Raw genomic sequence first — 16,312 nt, 5'->3', positions numbered from 1 at the left:
GTCATATTGAGCTACACGCCTCATTGTCAGATTCTTTATGCGCCTTGCACGCTCAAGGGTTTTCACGTGCAAGGCTTGACACAATGTGTGTCAATGTTGGACTTTTTTACCTTGAACTCTCTACCAGGTGTCCACTTCGCTGCTGTCTATGGTTCATGCCCCTGAAGTGGATTGCTTACAATTGTTACTCCTTGTCAAATACCTCGTAGTCTTCATAGTTCTATCCATCCGTTGTCCATATATGCATGGGGATTCATTGGAAATCGTCTTGTACATATTGCTCATGAATTGGGTACTGCCCAATACTGTTGTGGCTGTTCAACATGTGTGCCTATTCCTTAGTATTTTGTTAATTAAAACTGTTCTAAAAAAAGCTAGCGTAGTGTAATGGTAGCTGCTCTGACAGAAATCTCGGTGGATAAGGTTCCAAACTCACAGCGGGTACTTTATGAATTGCCTTTGTGAATTGAAATGACCACTGTGACTCTCAGAACAAGCAAGAAAGTGTGGCATGGAGACATTGTGACCTCCATCAACTTGAAAATTCAAGACTGCAGCTGAAAGAAAGTTCATGACACAAACTTTTTGGGAAGAGGATCATATACAGCTCACTGATTATCTTCCACCTCAAACCACAACAAGATGAGCATATTACATCTGAGTGCACTTGTTCGAGAAACCAGCAGTTGGACTCAAACCCGCAGAACTAAAAGAAAATGTGGGGGGAGCTGAACCAAAAAATTCTGCTGCTGTCCCAGCACATATGTCCAATCTTGCAGAAGCGGCCAGTATATGGATATGTGGCTTTCAAGTTGTCAGTTATTATCCACATTCTCCAGGACCTCCTCCTCAGTGATTATTTCCTGCTCTGTCATTTGAAGCAGCACCATACGAAGACACAGATTTCACTATGATTATTAACTGAAGGAAGTTGATCAGCACAATGCTGAAGGGTATGACGGAACCTTCTCCCTTAGGGGCATCAGAGAACTCGATAAAACATGGGGACTTGGTTGAAAAATAAAGGTATGTTCTTGTTCCCATAATCATTATCTCTGTGTAAAGACTGCAACCTGTCAAATGCTCCATACATAATGCAGGAGCGAACGCCTATAAATATTCAAGGTTTGCGACGTGGACCAGGAGGTTTGCTATATGTATGTGGGGGACAGTCGTACAGTTATCATGGTGACTGGGCAGGTGCTGTACGCTGTTATCTGTTTTTGGGGGGACATGTGGTCCCCATGCAGTGGATTCCGGTCAGGTGCGTTCCAACGAGTGCCATGCTCACTGATAGCTGTACAGCTCAGGTTAAGCAACATATTCTTCTGTTTAACGGCAGTCTGGTTCAGATTTGATGGTTAAAAAATTATTTACTTAAATGTTGGTGCAAGTCCATCTATGCCTGGCTCCATTAATAATAATAATAATAAAAACATCAGTTCCATACAATTAAATACTTTGTAAGATCAAATTGCCATTTAAATTTTACATACAAATAGCCAGTTTGTAGAATTGACTGTTAGAAGACCAAAGGGATTTGAAATTTATTAGTTTCATATACTAATTAGCTTGTATCTCTACAATGAGACATGACAAATGAATATGCGTTTGAGTGTGCTTTCTCATGTTACATGCCATAAACTAGCTATTCCAATTTTACAATGCTGCATAATTAATAATGCACATTTGACTGTCCTAGTTACATCGGTACACAGATCTTAAAATGTCACTTAGTCAGCACTTACTGAAAACTAAAATAATTTTAGATATCCAAAGTGATTAATATGCAAATGTTATAACAGAGGTTTTGAAAAACACCTCTATCATATTGCTGTGTGCATGTACAGGATTCACTTATTCCCACAAATTAGCCACATATGTCCATTAAAAAAAAGAAAGGAAAGAAAAAAAAAAACTTACTACACAGTTGGACAGGTAAGAGATAGCGGTTGTTTAATATCCTCTATACATACAGGTTATTTAGTCTGAAGCAAATGAAAAGCATAGGGATGTTTATACCAGCAGCATAGCCAGAAACATATTTCAGGAAGGGTTCCATGGGGACTTTACATGAGAGAGGAGGATTTCCCCCATTCCCCTCTCCCAAATGCACTCTAAAGGTACCATTCTGGGGTGGGGGGGGGGGGGGGGAACACCCAGAACCCCCTGTAATAATAATAATACCCCCCAAATAAAGTAACATTTGCTTTCGAATTTCTCACCCTCTGGTCAATCTCAAAAGGATGCTCTGTAATATATCAGCCACCAAAATACACTTGCACTATAGAAAAACTGCTAAAGCATTACCAAAGGCACTAATATAAAATGAACACTAAACACATAATTAAAAGCACTAGATAAAAATACCATATTGTACAATACACACTTTTATCATGCTGTAACACATACAACCTCAACATGCACTCTATTTTGGATAGGGTCAAAGACAACTGTATTTAGGACCAGACTTTTTCTGGTAAAGCCCAACAGAGAGCTATTAAGGCCAACTACTGGTTAGCAGTAGTTAATAGCTGGGTATCGGGAATAAAACAGGAAACACAGGTCCACAGATCCACAATAACAGTAAATGAATTTAATACTCAACCTCTCCAAATGCACATTACTTATAGAAAACATAATGATTTTCATGTGTAATGTGTGCAGTACGCAGCCACTCCCAATGAAATTAAGTTATATGAAGTTACGCTGTCATGACAAATCATTTGTGTATGCTTGCGAGCAACTATAGTCAGTGACAACATAAGTTATACACTTGACCCCGCCCCCACACAAGAATCGCTCCGCGTGCGAATGTAGTGCAGCACGGCCCAGTGGGGACTGGGGGGGGGGGGGGAGAGAGAGACAGCCGACACTACATCGCGAAGCGGGGGCGTCGTGCAAAGGCGGGAAAAGCCAATTGCAGGAGCCTTCCATGAATGAGTGGGAGGTCCCAACTGTAGGACTTAAGTTGTCACTGACTATACAAAGATTATCCACTGTCTGCACATATCTGTGACCGGGCCTACACTGAAGATAAGGGAAGGGTACGCATCTCATGAGCAACGTAACATATGTAGCCTGTGAGCCTCATGGCTTTTCCTGAACACTATAAAGCCCTTCAAACAGAAAAGTTTACCATGGCTCCCTCTCAGGAACCGCAAGTCGGGAGATACCTCACGTTTACTGTACCAAATACGTAAATACTCCTGTATTTAAAAGTAAAACATGAAAATGTCTCCATCTAAACACTGAACATTTCATTTACACCCTTTTAAAGCGACATGCCCATTTTACTCCAATTCTTGCTGAGAAACAAGATTTGATATTTACTGCCTGAATTTTTTGTAACAACAGAACTCCTGAAAAAGTCAGGTCCACTTACATGGAATCTTATTTAGAGAGAAATAAGAACTGATACAGCAATATAACGAAACTGAATTCCAACACGCTTACACAAACTGAACGCTTCGCAAGCAAATATATGCAAACTAATTAATTAACTACTTACAATGTCCTGCAACAAAGACAATGAAAGCGTGCTCTTACTTAGTAATAGATCACACCACACGTGAAAGCAGTTATTCAGACTGAATCATTACCAGGCATGAAGAAACTAACTGCAATGCTGGTACAAAATCCATGACATCTGTACAGATTGAATAAGGACAGGCTTTGATCATGTCTTGAGTTAAACAAATCCCTTCATGTAAATTTTGTTTCTACAATATGAAGTTTGTTTCTATTAAACAAAATACCTTTAGTTTCCAATCTTCCCAAAGTTGACGAAGAGGCTTTCACAATGAAGTCACATGGATAATTAGACATTTATAACTGAACTTGAAAATGAGGACACTGTCTACGTCATTCGCTAAGTTCACTATCCTTACTACAAACATACGAATTGTTGCTCTATAGAGGAAATAAAACCATCAACGTTATCAAGGTTAAATGGTATATAACCTTTCTTAAGCAAAATATTCGTAATACATTCTTTCTTTTGGCCTGTTTAAAGCCACATAAAAGAAATCGATGCAGGTTAAAGTACATGCAATTGATCCCAAGCTTTTAGTACACAAAAAGCACAAAGCTAAATATGAATGAACATTAAAAATGTGTGGGGAATACACAGTTTCTACTTCCAAGAAATTGCACATGCAAATAAGACACACAAGCATCAACCATACCTTATGGGGTCTATGCTTCTGTGGTGAATTGTATATTACATAAAAGCTTATGAACAGCACAATTTGTAGTTTTTCTTGGTGACAGCCATTGACATTACTAAGTGCTTGGGTGCAAGAGGCCTTTAGGTACCTCATTAAAGTTGCTACATTTGCTAAATTATGTGTACCATTAGCCAGCACTTGCACTTGATAACTCTCTTTCCACAGAGACATCTAGTATGCCACATTTGTAAATGAACAGTGATGAGAGACAAGATGCAAACAGGACAAGCAACAGATCAATCAATAAGGGATGGCAGGAAAGTGGAAGCGTATCAAAGGCTGACCAGAAATAAATCAGCCGTGAGCACGTCTCGTTGCCACCATGTTACCGTTAGCATTGGCCATAATTCACTATTCCTTGCTCTGGCACAGCTAGCTTTCTTATAAGAGCGATCCTCCCCTTAATGCCACTTATGTGCCTTTTTACGGTGTTTGTAACCTTGCCCATGCAATCAACTTTAGATGTAGTAATTAACTTGTTCTGTTGATGTCCCATCACACTGCCCATGTTGAAATCTGCTTACCCAATCTGCTTACCCAAGTTTCTACACTTTGACACACCTACATTCTTTAATTCATTTTGTAATAAATTTATAAAGACTATGACATAATATCCCCCTACAAATGCTCACACCTGCCATATAAGAATATTCATATTATAACAACACAACATTACAAATTCAAAGGGCATAAAATATATGTGCATAATCATAACTCCTCTACTGTTACAAAAGCAGTTCACAGGTTAACACTGCAGGGTACAACACTGCCTGCACACTGGATAGATCCGGCAAGCACCATGCAGGCAAGAAAGATGACGATCAGTTTGAAGTAGGAAGCCGAACTAGAAGGTGCAGCATTGGGTGTAATTTGTTGCTTCCATTTCCTAACACATTCGCATCGACAAGTGTGACAATAGTTGAAAAAGAACAAGATTACAGGACACATTTTTGAATAGTCAAATGGCATTTTCGTTCAGATATGTTTTCGTCATCTTATGAAGAGATTTCCATCCTAGCCTTAGCTTAACTGTTTCACAGCACTGAGTGTCGAATTTGACCAGGAAAGGGCATTTTCTCCAGAAGGAAGCCACATACCCCACTCCATCATAAGGCCCTTCCATGTTTATGGATCTAGTGTGAGAGAAATTTAAGTAAGATAAACTAATCAGATCTACATAGTACTATGACAAAGCAAGGACAGAATGTCTCGCTATATATGTATAAAAAAATGTGGGGGAAGATATGGATGAGTAATAGTAACATGTTGTAATTCAATCTGAATCAGATGTGACATGGTCTGTACACCTTAACACCTGCGTGCTGGTTTTTCTCTCTTTGGTGCTGCATTCACCTCTCTTTTATCAACTGATAGAGCATGCACACTTTTCTCTCCAGTTAGCACAAATCTAAAAACATATTACCTTTAAGAGTTACCCACTAAGTAGGTTCACAAAAATACTATGGCATGTGGTACAGTGCATGCAAAACCCTTGGGCACATTTTGTTAGAGGTAACTTTCCTAGTTCAGTTCTGAAAGACAACAAAACTAAAGCTAAAATTGGATAAAAACACTTTCATAATTGACAGACTTAGCAGAACAAGAGCCCTTAAGAGCACATTAATGCTGGTTACTTAATAGTAATTTAATTAATAGTGGTTTATTATTCATTATTATTCTGACCTGGGATGACCTGATTTGGGGAAACTCTGTGGCGCACCAGGATCGCAAGGGGCCCACACAGCATGAGTACTTACACCCAATTTGTTCTACCACTGAATACACGAGCTGTTGAAGGAACAGGGTTTAGAATCCATACATAAACTGAGAAAGTGACGGTGACTATGACAACATGGCATATTGTGTGTAAGGTACAAGTATGTGCAAAAAATAGAATGGTGTAAGCAATGTCACACTTTGAAACCACTGCATGCCACTCAAGTGGAAGTGGTTTAAACAGGCATTCACAAATTGGCATTGGCAATGCAGGTGAACAATACGTCATTCTCTCAATAAATTGTCATCAAACATGGTAGGCAACTCCTAGGCTTGAAACAGTTTGCAAGGCAGCTTTGCACCAAGCTGGAGCTGCTACAACAAGCCATAATTGAACTCTCCATACATGGCAATACAGAAGTCCAGCTTTTCACACTGAGTTTACCAAAGAGGAGCAATGAAGAAACAACAGCATGCTGCCGTGAAAAATGTTGCAAATGTTAAAGAAAATTGCAACCAATACTCACAGCACCGTTGCACTTATGCTCATATGCACAAAAAATCACACTAACCAACCAATTTGAGGGTTTAGAAGTCAAGGGCTGCTAATATTTCATCCTCAATGCCCATGTCACGGAAGTTGCTCCGAATCTGCTCCTCATGTTCCTTGCGCTCGTCGGGAGTCGGAGAAGCAGCCAGCATTTGACGGTGCGCAACTTCATGTTCAGCCTTGCTCAACACTACAGCCCGAGTAAGGATTTCCTCTGCACGGCTCATGTTGATGCGTCGCGTTCTACACAGGGCTTTCATCACCGCCTATACATGAATGTTCAATTATCTGTATAGAATTCCTAAAAAATATCTCTAGAACTCGCTTAACTGGAAAACTTACCTCGGGGCACCACACCTCAATGACATACGCAGCAATGTCGAAAGACTCATCTACATTGGAGGTCCTCTTCAGGAGCTCAAAACAGTATTCGTAAATTTTCTCTTGCTGGAAAACAAAATTTAGCAGAATGACAGCATTCAACGATATGTACCAGAGAGTGCAGATGTGCAAATAAACAGTTCTTTCCACACTTCCTACAAAGTTTGCGTACCTTCTTTTAGTAAGCTCAGAAGTAAAATCCTTTCAGGTTCAAGATGAATGGTAAGAGTACAATCTTTCTCTGCTCAAGTAACTGGTACAAGTATAACCTCCGAGTTACAACTATTCGTATGGGCCAATGTCATTTAGAAGACATCAGTAACAGTAATATCAGTTGCATCATAAAAAGGTGGAACAATCAACAAATGTGTGTCAAACACTAGTGTCACATGGATATGCACGTTACAGAATATATTATATACAGAATATATACGCGTCGTTACAGAATTTATTTTCTGGCGGATCAATCGCAATGTGCCACATCTACATATTGTGACACCGGAGAACAAAGGACTTTGTTGGTGCCAGCTAGATACCTACTAATATAATGGATGTAATGGAGTAGAAAGATGATGTAGATGAGATGAGTAGCCGACGATGCAATGAGTTTTTGTCTAACAGTTTCCTTGTGCCTAAGGGGACTTGCGTGTGGTATGGGCAATCGGGTATTTATGTATTATTTATGTCATTACCTCAAAGGCCCAAGCGTGCACGACATGAGGGTACATTAGTTGGCAAAGAAAAAAAAGAAAAGAAGAAAGAATCAAAAGAAAAGGAAACAAAAACAAAACGACAATAGAAGAAACAGGATATACACATAGAACACACAATGTACAATTTAAATAATTCAGTGAAAAAGAAAAGAATACAAGTTATCGCAAAAAATGATGGGATCACGGATGAGAACGAGGGCCTCGGGAAGGTCATTCCAGTCTCTGCCGCTTAGTGGAAAGAATGATTCCGAATAATATGAATTATTAGTAGTGGGACGCCTGACTTTCAAGATGTAGTGAGACATGTGGTGCAGGCAGGATGTAAATGCCGCATAGAGCGGACGTGTAAATGAACTTATGCAAGAAGCACAAGCGGAAGAATTTGCGACGTAAAGCGAGAGGGGGGGGCATTAAGTGAAGCCTTTAGAGCAGAGACGCTTGAATGATAAGAGTAGTTTGAGAGAATAAAACGAGCTGCCCTGTTCTGAATAGTTTCTATGAGGTTGCGGAGATATGACTGATGGGGGTCCCATATTGAAGATGCATACTCTAGTTTAGGGCGAACCAGGGTAATGTAGGCTTGGAGACGGACAGAGGGAGGAGAAAGCTTCAGGTTGCACCTGATGAAACCAAGGGTAGAGTTGCCAGAAGCGGAGATATGTTTAATGTGCTCGTTCCAGGACAAATCTTGTCAAAGTTAGACCAAGGTACTTGTATGAAGTTGCAGGAGCGATAGGAGTGCCGGAGAGTTAGTAACATTTCTGGTTAGCATGCTTACTGCGGGAGAAACAAAGATAAGAACATTTAGTGATGTTAAGGTGAAGTTTGCAATTCGAGCACCATGTGGAGATGGCATTTAGGTCTTCCCACAGAAGATTGGAATCCATGAGAGACCTTACGTCACAGTATAGGACGCAGTCATTGGCAAACAATCGGACATGCGAGGAAATATTGCGAGGCAGGTCATTGATGAAGATGAGGAAAAGTAGAGGGCCTAGAACTGATCTTTGTGGTACACCAGAGGTAACGTTAGCGAGGTTAGGTACCCGTGAATTAACGTGACATGACAGAAGTCGTTCAGAGAGAAAGAAAGAAAGCTTCTGATCCAAGAGAGTATGGCTGGTGATAAGTTAAGACATGACAATTTATAAAGCAGAAGAGAAATGGGTATGGTATCAAATGCTTTGGCGAAATCCAGGAAAATTGCGTCGGTTTGTATGCAATTATCCATGTTAGATTTGATGCCATGAATGAAACATGCCAATCGCATTTCGTACGAATATCCCTTGCGGAAACCGTGTCGAAAAGGAAAGAAGAAACCATTTGATTCGAGGTGTGTGGAGACGTTTGAGTTTTATGTGGAGGACAATGGTTTGATGCAAGTGACGTGTACTCTTTCAGTGTTTCTGAAGCAATGTGCGATGTTTCTGCTCAACCGTGAAGAAGTGGCGTGCCAATTTTCAGCATGGGGATTTTGACACAGAGGATACAGGAAGATCAGGGAGGCCTCCAATGGTGTCAACACTTGAAATTGACGACTGTGTCCATGACCTCATTTTGGAAGATCGGCGAATCTCGGCTAAAACAATTGCAGAGACCTTTTGGAGGGATGGGGAGATATGTTTATTAAAAAACGAAAGTACGAAAGAAAGAAAGAGGACACCAGGGATGTGCAGTAGTTAACTACTTGTAGTTAAACTACTAGTTAAACGTATTTTTTTGTAGTTAACAACAGTAGTTAGTTACAACTACTTTGTATTTTTTCACTTGGCCTTCTGGGTGCTTCACAGCCTTCTTTCTTTGCGCTTATTAGTGACAACTCCGAGAATTTTTTCATCTTGGGCATCACACATGCGCAAAATATGAGCCCTCTGCATCTGACGCAGGCAGCAAAAGCTCATTCAGCATTGTCATTCAGGGAGAGAATTGCATAACGCACTGCGATGCTCAACGCAGGTGCACAGAGACGCATGCCTTGCCCGGTGCAAGAACGCGAAGCGTGTGGGGCGAGAAGAGGTTTCGACGGGGAGTCCAACGTGTTGCAACAGGACCGTCGGCTGATGGAGCATTGGTCAAACAGGTTGAGTTAGACTGGTTAGACGCGGAATGGAGACATTCGTCGTCAAGCTTGCGTACAGAAATGCTGTGGCACATGAGCAGAAAATACGTCTTTTGTGTTCATCAGGGCACATAACGACCGACACACACAGCGCATTCAAAAAGCTTACGCCCTTCCGTCGTCAGACTGGAGGCCATGACTGTATCATTGCATGACATATCACTACATCAGTTTTGTGTGGAGGGGCGCGTGCTGTGCTGATTGTTCCGAGTGTGGGAGCTCACTGTCTCCTCACTCCCCATGCACCCACGCACTATATCTACGCCTAAGCTATCATAGATATAACGACACGCACATAATATCAGAGTAGTTACAAATGTAGTTCAACAACTACATCTTAGTAGTTGCAAACTAGTTTCAACTAGTGCGGCTGTGATGTAGTTACACTAGTAGTTAAATACTAAAAAAGTAGTTACAGCACATATCTGGAGAACACATTGGGTTTGTCATTCATGAAGAGATGGGTATGCAGAAGCTGTCAACCAAGTGGTGCCGAAATGTTTGAATGGCGATGAGAAACCAGACCGAATGGATGCCTCCAAGTTGATTTTGCCGGATTTTGAACATCCTAGTGACACTTTTCTTGAGCGACTTGTTACAGTCGATAAAGCATGGTTGCACCACTATGATCCTGAGACAAAACAACAGTCCAAGATCTGGACCCCCCCCCCTCAATTTCAGACTTCAATGAACCAATCCCAGACTTCAATGGACAGGGTTCAATAGACCATTCCCAGCATGCACATGGCACTTGTCCACAGCAGACCCCCCCCTCAGCAAAATCCTAGATCCGCCTCTGCATGGAACATCTGCCATACTCGCCAGATCATGCTGTATTTTTGTTTCCGATCCTGACAGAGAAGTTTGAAAGGAAAGAGATTCTCAGAGGTGATAGGAGCAGCAGAAGCATATTTTGAAGAGCAGACCTCATATTTCTTTTTCCAAGGCTTAAAGAAGCTTCAGGATCAACGTGCCAAGTGCGCCGAACTTAGAGGCAAACATGTCAAATTGGAATAAAGGTTAATGACTCTAGGCCGCGTTCTTCCTTGACAGGCCTAGATCATTTCAGCAACCCCTTGTATAGGGGGTGTGCGACAAACTGGTGGCGCCGCGATGCGGCCTCCGGAGAAAGTACCTCGCGTGATAGCCGCCGGGTAGCCAGCTTTGTGTACATGTGAAGTGTGGGTGTCTTTTTTTGCCACACTGGAACTGTTGCATCACTAACTTTGCCAGCACCTAAAAGAATTCTTCATTAGGGACCTGATGTTTCATTTCTCGTGATTTCTATGCTTCCAATACCACCGAGGGCACTAGACTGGCAGCGAATAGCGTTTGTGACACACGTTTGGCCATTGCATGAGGTGTGCACAATGTATTCTATTTCTTTTGTTCTAGTTTCAATGAAACTGAATGAGGACCTGCAAAATGATCAATGATTTACAGGTGCCACTTTCGTGACGGTGAAACGCCGCTGGATCTTGATACTGATTTAGGTGTTTCATCGCCAGTGCCCAGAGCCGATATTGCTCCCGGTAGTCTGGTTGACGAGTCTCACAGTGAGAACGGAAGTTCTACGTTGTCCAAAATGTTTAGTTTTAGTATTTACGCACCAACAATTTCACAGCTGTCGTGCCGCAAGCCTACGGCGGTAGCCGAGGTAAAAACTCATAATTTCTTCTTTGAGGATATCTTTAGCGTTATTGTATCTGAAGATACTGGAAAAACTGCAGTACAAGTTTAGACAATAAGTTGTGACCTCACGGGATTATTTGTATGGATAAAACGGACGCACGATGTAGATTTCAGTGACGAAGCTATGTGTGTGCAAAGAGGACGAAAGGAATACAAGACTCAGTCAAAAACATATTACAAGTGGCTGGAATCAGAGAAGTAGACATATATAGCATTCGCTAGCAAGCCAGGATTTTGTGAGGCGTCAAATAACCATCCTCTCAACGTATCACTTACAGGTGTTTTGACCAGACAGACGCGAGTGGCTGTTCTCCATCTGCACTGTTAGATACATTATAAATACGGTGGTTGCTTCTGTGCAGTTTGTCTCCATTCTCTTCGTTCGCGCCTCAGAAAGGTTCCACATTATTTGCACTTCGAAAATTAGCCCTTCTAATTACGGCGGTCGCCACGCAAGCTACGGTTCCACTGAGAATGCATAGAACGGGCGGCGTGGTATCACGTCGATACTTACAAGGCCGCCACTGGTGGCGCTGTCGCGACAGAGCAGCCCCTTTAGGTGTCGCACGGTCCCTATAGCTAGCTGTGATTAGGACACGACTCAATTTGCTTTGTTTCGCGTTTGGTTTACTTAGCTTGCAGTCATTTGAATGCAAGAAGACAGACCTCAGTGACTATAGGACCAGGCCCTTGAAGGGCTGAATCTTACTTCGTGGCCCACACAAGGTTCCCGATTTTTTGCCTGTGTATGAAGGCTACACCTACAATGTAGGTAATAAACTTTTTGTTGATGTTGATGCCAATGAACACGCATACCTTGTTATGCAAGAAACACATATGTTTCAGTATGCTTGCCCCTTTTTGTTCAAGACAGCAAAAAAAAAAAAAAAAAGAAAGTCTTAGGGTCTTGTTGATTCTTTTCTGGTGTGACTTTTCATAGTGGGATAACATGCCTCTCAACTTGGCCCAAACACTGCTCCAGGTGTGAGACTGTGTAAGGTGCTTGTCCCATCCTCCCTTCCCGAATCCTGCCAAAAGTTATGTTAGGCCCTGACAGATGGCGACTCAGAAAGCTCAGTGCTGAGCATGTGAAAAATCTCATGCTTGCCTCTGGAGACAGACACTTGTTTTTGCTTTCGAGTGTACAGTCTGTATGATGAATAAATCTTGTTCACTGCTGCAGTGATTGTCACGTTCAGGGCCACAGCTTACATCTGGTGCAGTGGCATTTGCCGGTAGCCATAGCTCTGCGCTTCGGGCCTTCGAAACTCACGATCACAATCATCTGATAAGGCGTGAGTTTGGGCCCTGCTACGAACTCACGTGAAGGTCGACATGGCGTATCGGTGAGCTCGATCATGCCGGATGTTAGAGCTCTCACCAGATAACATGTTCCGGTAATCTGATGTTATCCGGTGAGAGCACTAATATGCGGCATGATCGAGCTCACCGATACGCCATGTCGACCTTCACGCGAGTTTGTAGCCAGGCCCAAACTCACGCATTATCAGATGATTGTGATCGTCAGTTTCGAAGGCCTGAAACGCCGAGCTATGCTGGTTGCAGTACTTCATTGGCAGACAACCCATATGTTATGCATGCTACACATGCCAAACATTATGGTTGGTGAAAGAACCTGTGCTTGACCACATATGCTAAGTACAGTATTTCTCAACCGTCAAATATTGCTTTCTTGAATGGTTTCGAACATTATAGATTGTAGGTAACTGGATATTATGATTCTGAGATATAAAATTTTTCTCTGCATTCTTCTCTCAACTTCCGAGTGCCCTCACGTTCTCTGAGGTCTCATCTTGTTTTTTATCCTCACTCTTTTGCAAAGCTTCATCCAATCAACCGTTTACAACTAATCTTGAACTCCGCGTCACAACATTATGACATTGACATTTTCGCTCCTTCTCGTGAGTTTCTTACAAGTATTCGGGCCATTGTTTGTTTAACTTCGTGTTTCTCTGTTAACCTTGTTGCCTTATTGTATATTTGAATGTCTGTTTTTCGTATATAACCTTTGTGGTGCACCAATAAGAAGAATATGGTTGTTTTTGGGCACCTGAACAAAAATAAAGTTATTATTATTATTATTATTATTATTCCTGGGCCAATTGTACCATGAGGGATTCAATGTACTCTAAAGCAGTACCTGACTGGTGTCATCAATAGGGCCGAACCAAGACTGCTGCTTCAGTTGACTTCGGTCACACTGCACATCACTATGGAACTTTTCATGCCTCTCACTTGCAATAGTGCCATTCAGAACTCCAAAGAGGTGACTCTGCACATGACACAAGTTTTGTTAATCTGGGCTGTCAATAGTAAGAGTATTTTATATCATTCATCCTTACATCAACTTTTCCTGTTGTGATGCATTTCACCAGCTTCTCATTGCGACGCCTTCTTCTTTCTTTGCTGCAGAAAGAGTTTAACGTTAAAGCAGAATTTGGCACTCTATGTTTCACATTAAGCAATGCTCTGCTGGTTGAAATTGACAGACAGCAACAAAATTTCAGTTTTGTTCAAGAAGGACATGAAGTTTAAGAAGAAAATGCGTGTCAAATGACACTCAGTTGGCATCAGTACAAAATAATCTTAATCTCTCATAAAAAACTGTTAGACAATGCTGTACAAAACCAATTGGGCTCAACTATATTTTGCCCTGGTACATCATAAAATATCAGGCAGAGAGGCTTTTCATACACCTACTATGGAGATCTCAAAAGATAAATATTTGCAACTTTTCAATCATGTCTCACCAAATATTACGAGACATGATTGAGAAGTGGCAGTTATTTATCTTATATCTAAGATAGGTTAGCATTTGAAGTTACCATATCAGGCCAAATAATGATAAGTTTATGTTCTGAGGCAGTTGCTTGCCATAAAGATTTTGCATTACAACACATGCAGAAGCAATTGCACTGGGCATTCAGATAGAAGGTATCAATCTAAGGAGCTCCTTGTCTGACAAGTAGTTAAGGAGATACATGACTTAAAATGAAAAAGAAGACCTGCTTCTGGAAGATGGTAGTTTTCAATTTGAATGAAGCGAGTTGAGATAATTGTGGTAGCACTGATTCAATTTTTACCTTGGTTTGATGACAAGTCTGACCGCAGCAACCACAGCACAATGGCATAGGATCCAGCTATTGCTGACATGTTGCATGTGCTTGCCCATGTTTGTGCACAGATAAACATGGCAAAAGCTAGAACACTGTACTGGCTGGATTGAACTAAAGACCCCCTCACAACTTTAAAATGTCATATCTGAACCTGCATGAAGCAGTTTTAACTTACCTTGCACCTGTTCAAAGATAAGCATGCACAATACACTGCAATTTCAGTACCGTATTTACTCGCATCATTTGCACACTTTTTCTCCCAAAACAAGTCCGCAAAGTTGGGGGTGCGCAAATTGCACGGGAACGTTTGGTTACAATATTCAAACGACGCAAAATTTCAAAACTTTAGCAAGCCGGTCATATAGGCTCTCGGTAGAGCCGATATTGACGTTATCGATGCATTGCGCAAGTGCGAAAATAGTACCCAAATACTGCGCAAACGCCGACGGTCAGGGGGCAAAATGCCGGCCCACTACCGCTCTTAAATACGTCGAGACGCTGCTGGAAGACGCCACTAGTCGCACTTGACAACAGAAAGCACGCTATGCTTGCCAACTTTGTCATGTTTTGCACTGTAAGGTTTGTCATAGCGTGTTCGTCCAGCGTTTCTTTCCACGTTTTTCAGTTTGAGACAGCATTGTCGATCGCGTCAGTGGACCATCACCCGAAAGTGTGCCTAATCAAACAAAAGCACCGCAATAACTTTGGTAGCACAGACGGCGTTGCGAAAAGCAATCGCCCCGGTCGTTGAGATGCGCGTGCCAGATATCCGCGCGCGAAAATGCGGGTGTGCAAATTACGCGATGGCACAAAATATGTGAGTAAATATGGTACAATACCTGGTTTCAACAACAGAAAATTGATGACAGATTGTCAATCATGTGTTTACATAAAATCATTTGTGGACCACGCTAGAGCTGTGGAAAGCCCACCCCATGAAGAATTGTACAACACTTTAGTTACCTAGCTTCTGCATTTTCCCTGTCTCCTTCACCTTCTTGTGAAGCCGGAGAGCAGGACCAAAGCTCAGATTCCATACAAGAGCTGCTGCTGTTCTCGGAGTAGTCATCAATAAGTTGCACTGAAAGATAAAAAATTAGTTGTGCACTTTTATTACAGTTTAGCAAATAAGTTAATAAAGGTAATAAAGTTTATACAAGGTGATTTTGTGAATCCAATCATTTTGCTTCCTGTAGGGAAAAAAGAAAGAAGAAATGGTTGCAAAAAATTTTGCTGATGCTGCCCTAAACAGTGAACCTTCCTGGCAGAAATTTTTTTTATAATGCTGCTTTTTGAAAAAAAAAAAAAAAAAAAGCTATATGTTTAACTTAATTGTGTTAGAAAAAAAAAAACTTATATTGTAACACACTGAAGTTCCCTCCGGCTAGAAGAGGAAGAATCCTTCGTAAAAGGAATTTAGATTCTTGAACCTGGGCAGAGCTCCCACATTTTTGACGGTGCTTCCAGAAAAATGCTACGATAAAATAAAAAACAACATGTCAAAATGCATGCACAGCATACTGTGAATAGATGGGAGTAGTCAACCAGTACTGCTATTTCTCACTTTATGTGTACTGCTATCTAGGAAAGAGACCGAGAGAACAATTCTATTGTCACGCAATACTAAAATGCCACATTATCAAAAACCATATTACCAATATCTTCTCTAAGACTGCAAAAGTGGTTGATTTTGTGGTCATAATAATTTGCAAATTCAAAAGACAAGAAATTCAGGAAATATCTTATACATATACCGGGTGTTTCAGTTAAATCCC

The 16,312-nt window shown here is 41.4% G+C and overlaps 1 protein-coding gene across 3 annotated transcripts in view; it reads right to left on the bottom strand.

Moving 5' to 3' along the window:
* Window positions 1-1,939: 1,939 nt before the first annotated feature.
* The window catches only part of LOC135377874 (uncharacterized), a 31,617-nt gene continuing 17,244 nt past the window's right edge, over window positions 1,940-16,312 (bottom strand). For 2 of the 3 annotated variants that reach the window (XM_064610599.1, XM_064610600.1), the window contains exons 9-13: window positions 15,501-15,618; window positions 13,764-13,827; window positions 13,562-13,693; window positions 6,838-6,942; window positions 1,940-6,761 (exon numbers count right to left, since the gene is read on the bottom strand). In XM_064610599.1, coding sequence (XP_064466669.1) covers window positions 6,534-6,761; window positions 6,838-6,942; window positions 13,562-13,693; window positions 13,764-13,827; window positions 15,501-15,618 — 647 coding nt within the window. In that variant the 3' untranslated portion in view covers window positions 1,940-6,533. The remainder of the gene's footprint in view (window positions 6,762-6,837; window positions 6,943-13,561; window positions 13,694-13,763; window positions 13,828-15,500; window positions 15,619-16,312) is intronic. The other variant, XM_064610596.1, reaches the window with a different exon arrangement.

The sequence above is a fragment of the Ornithodoros turicata genome, chromosome 1 (genome assembly GCF_037126465.1).
Source record: "Ornithodoros turicata isolate Travis chromosome 1, ASM3712646v1, whole genome shotgun sequence".
NCBI lineage: Eukaryota > Metazoa > Arthropoda > Arachnida > Ixodida > Argasidae > Ornithodoros > Ornithodoros turicata.
The sequence above is the reverse complement of the archived record's forward strand: the minus strand, read 5'-3'. Positions and strand labels throughout refer to the sequence as shown.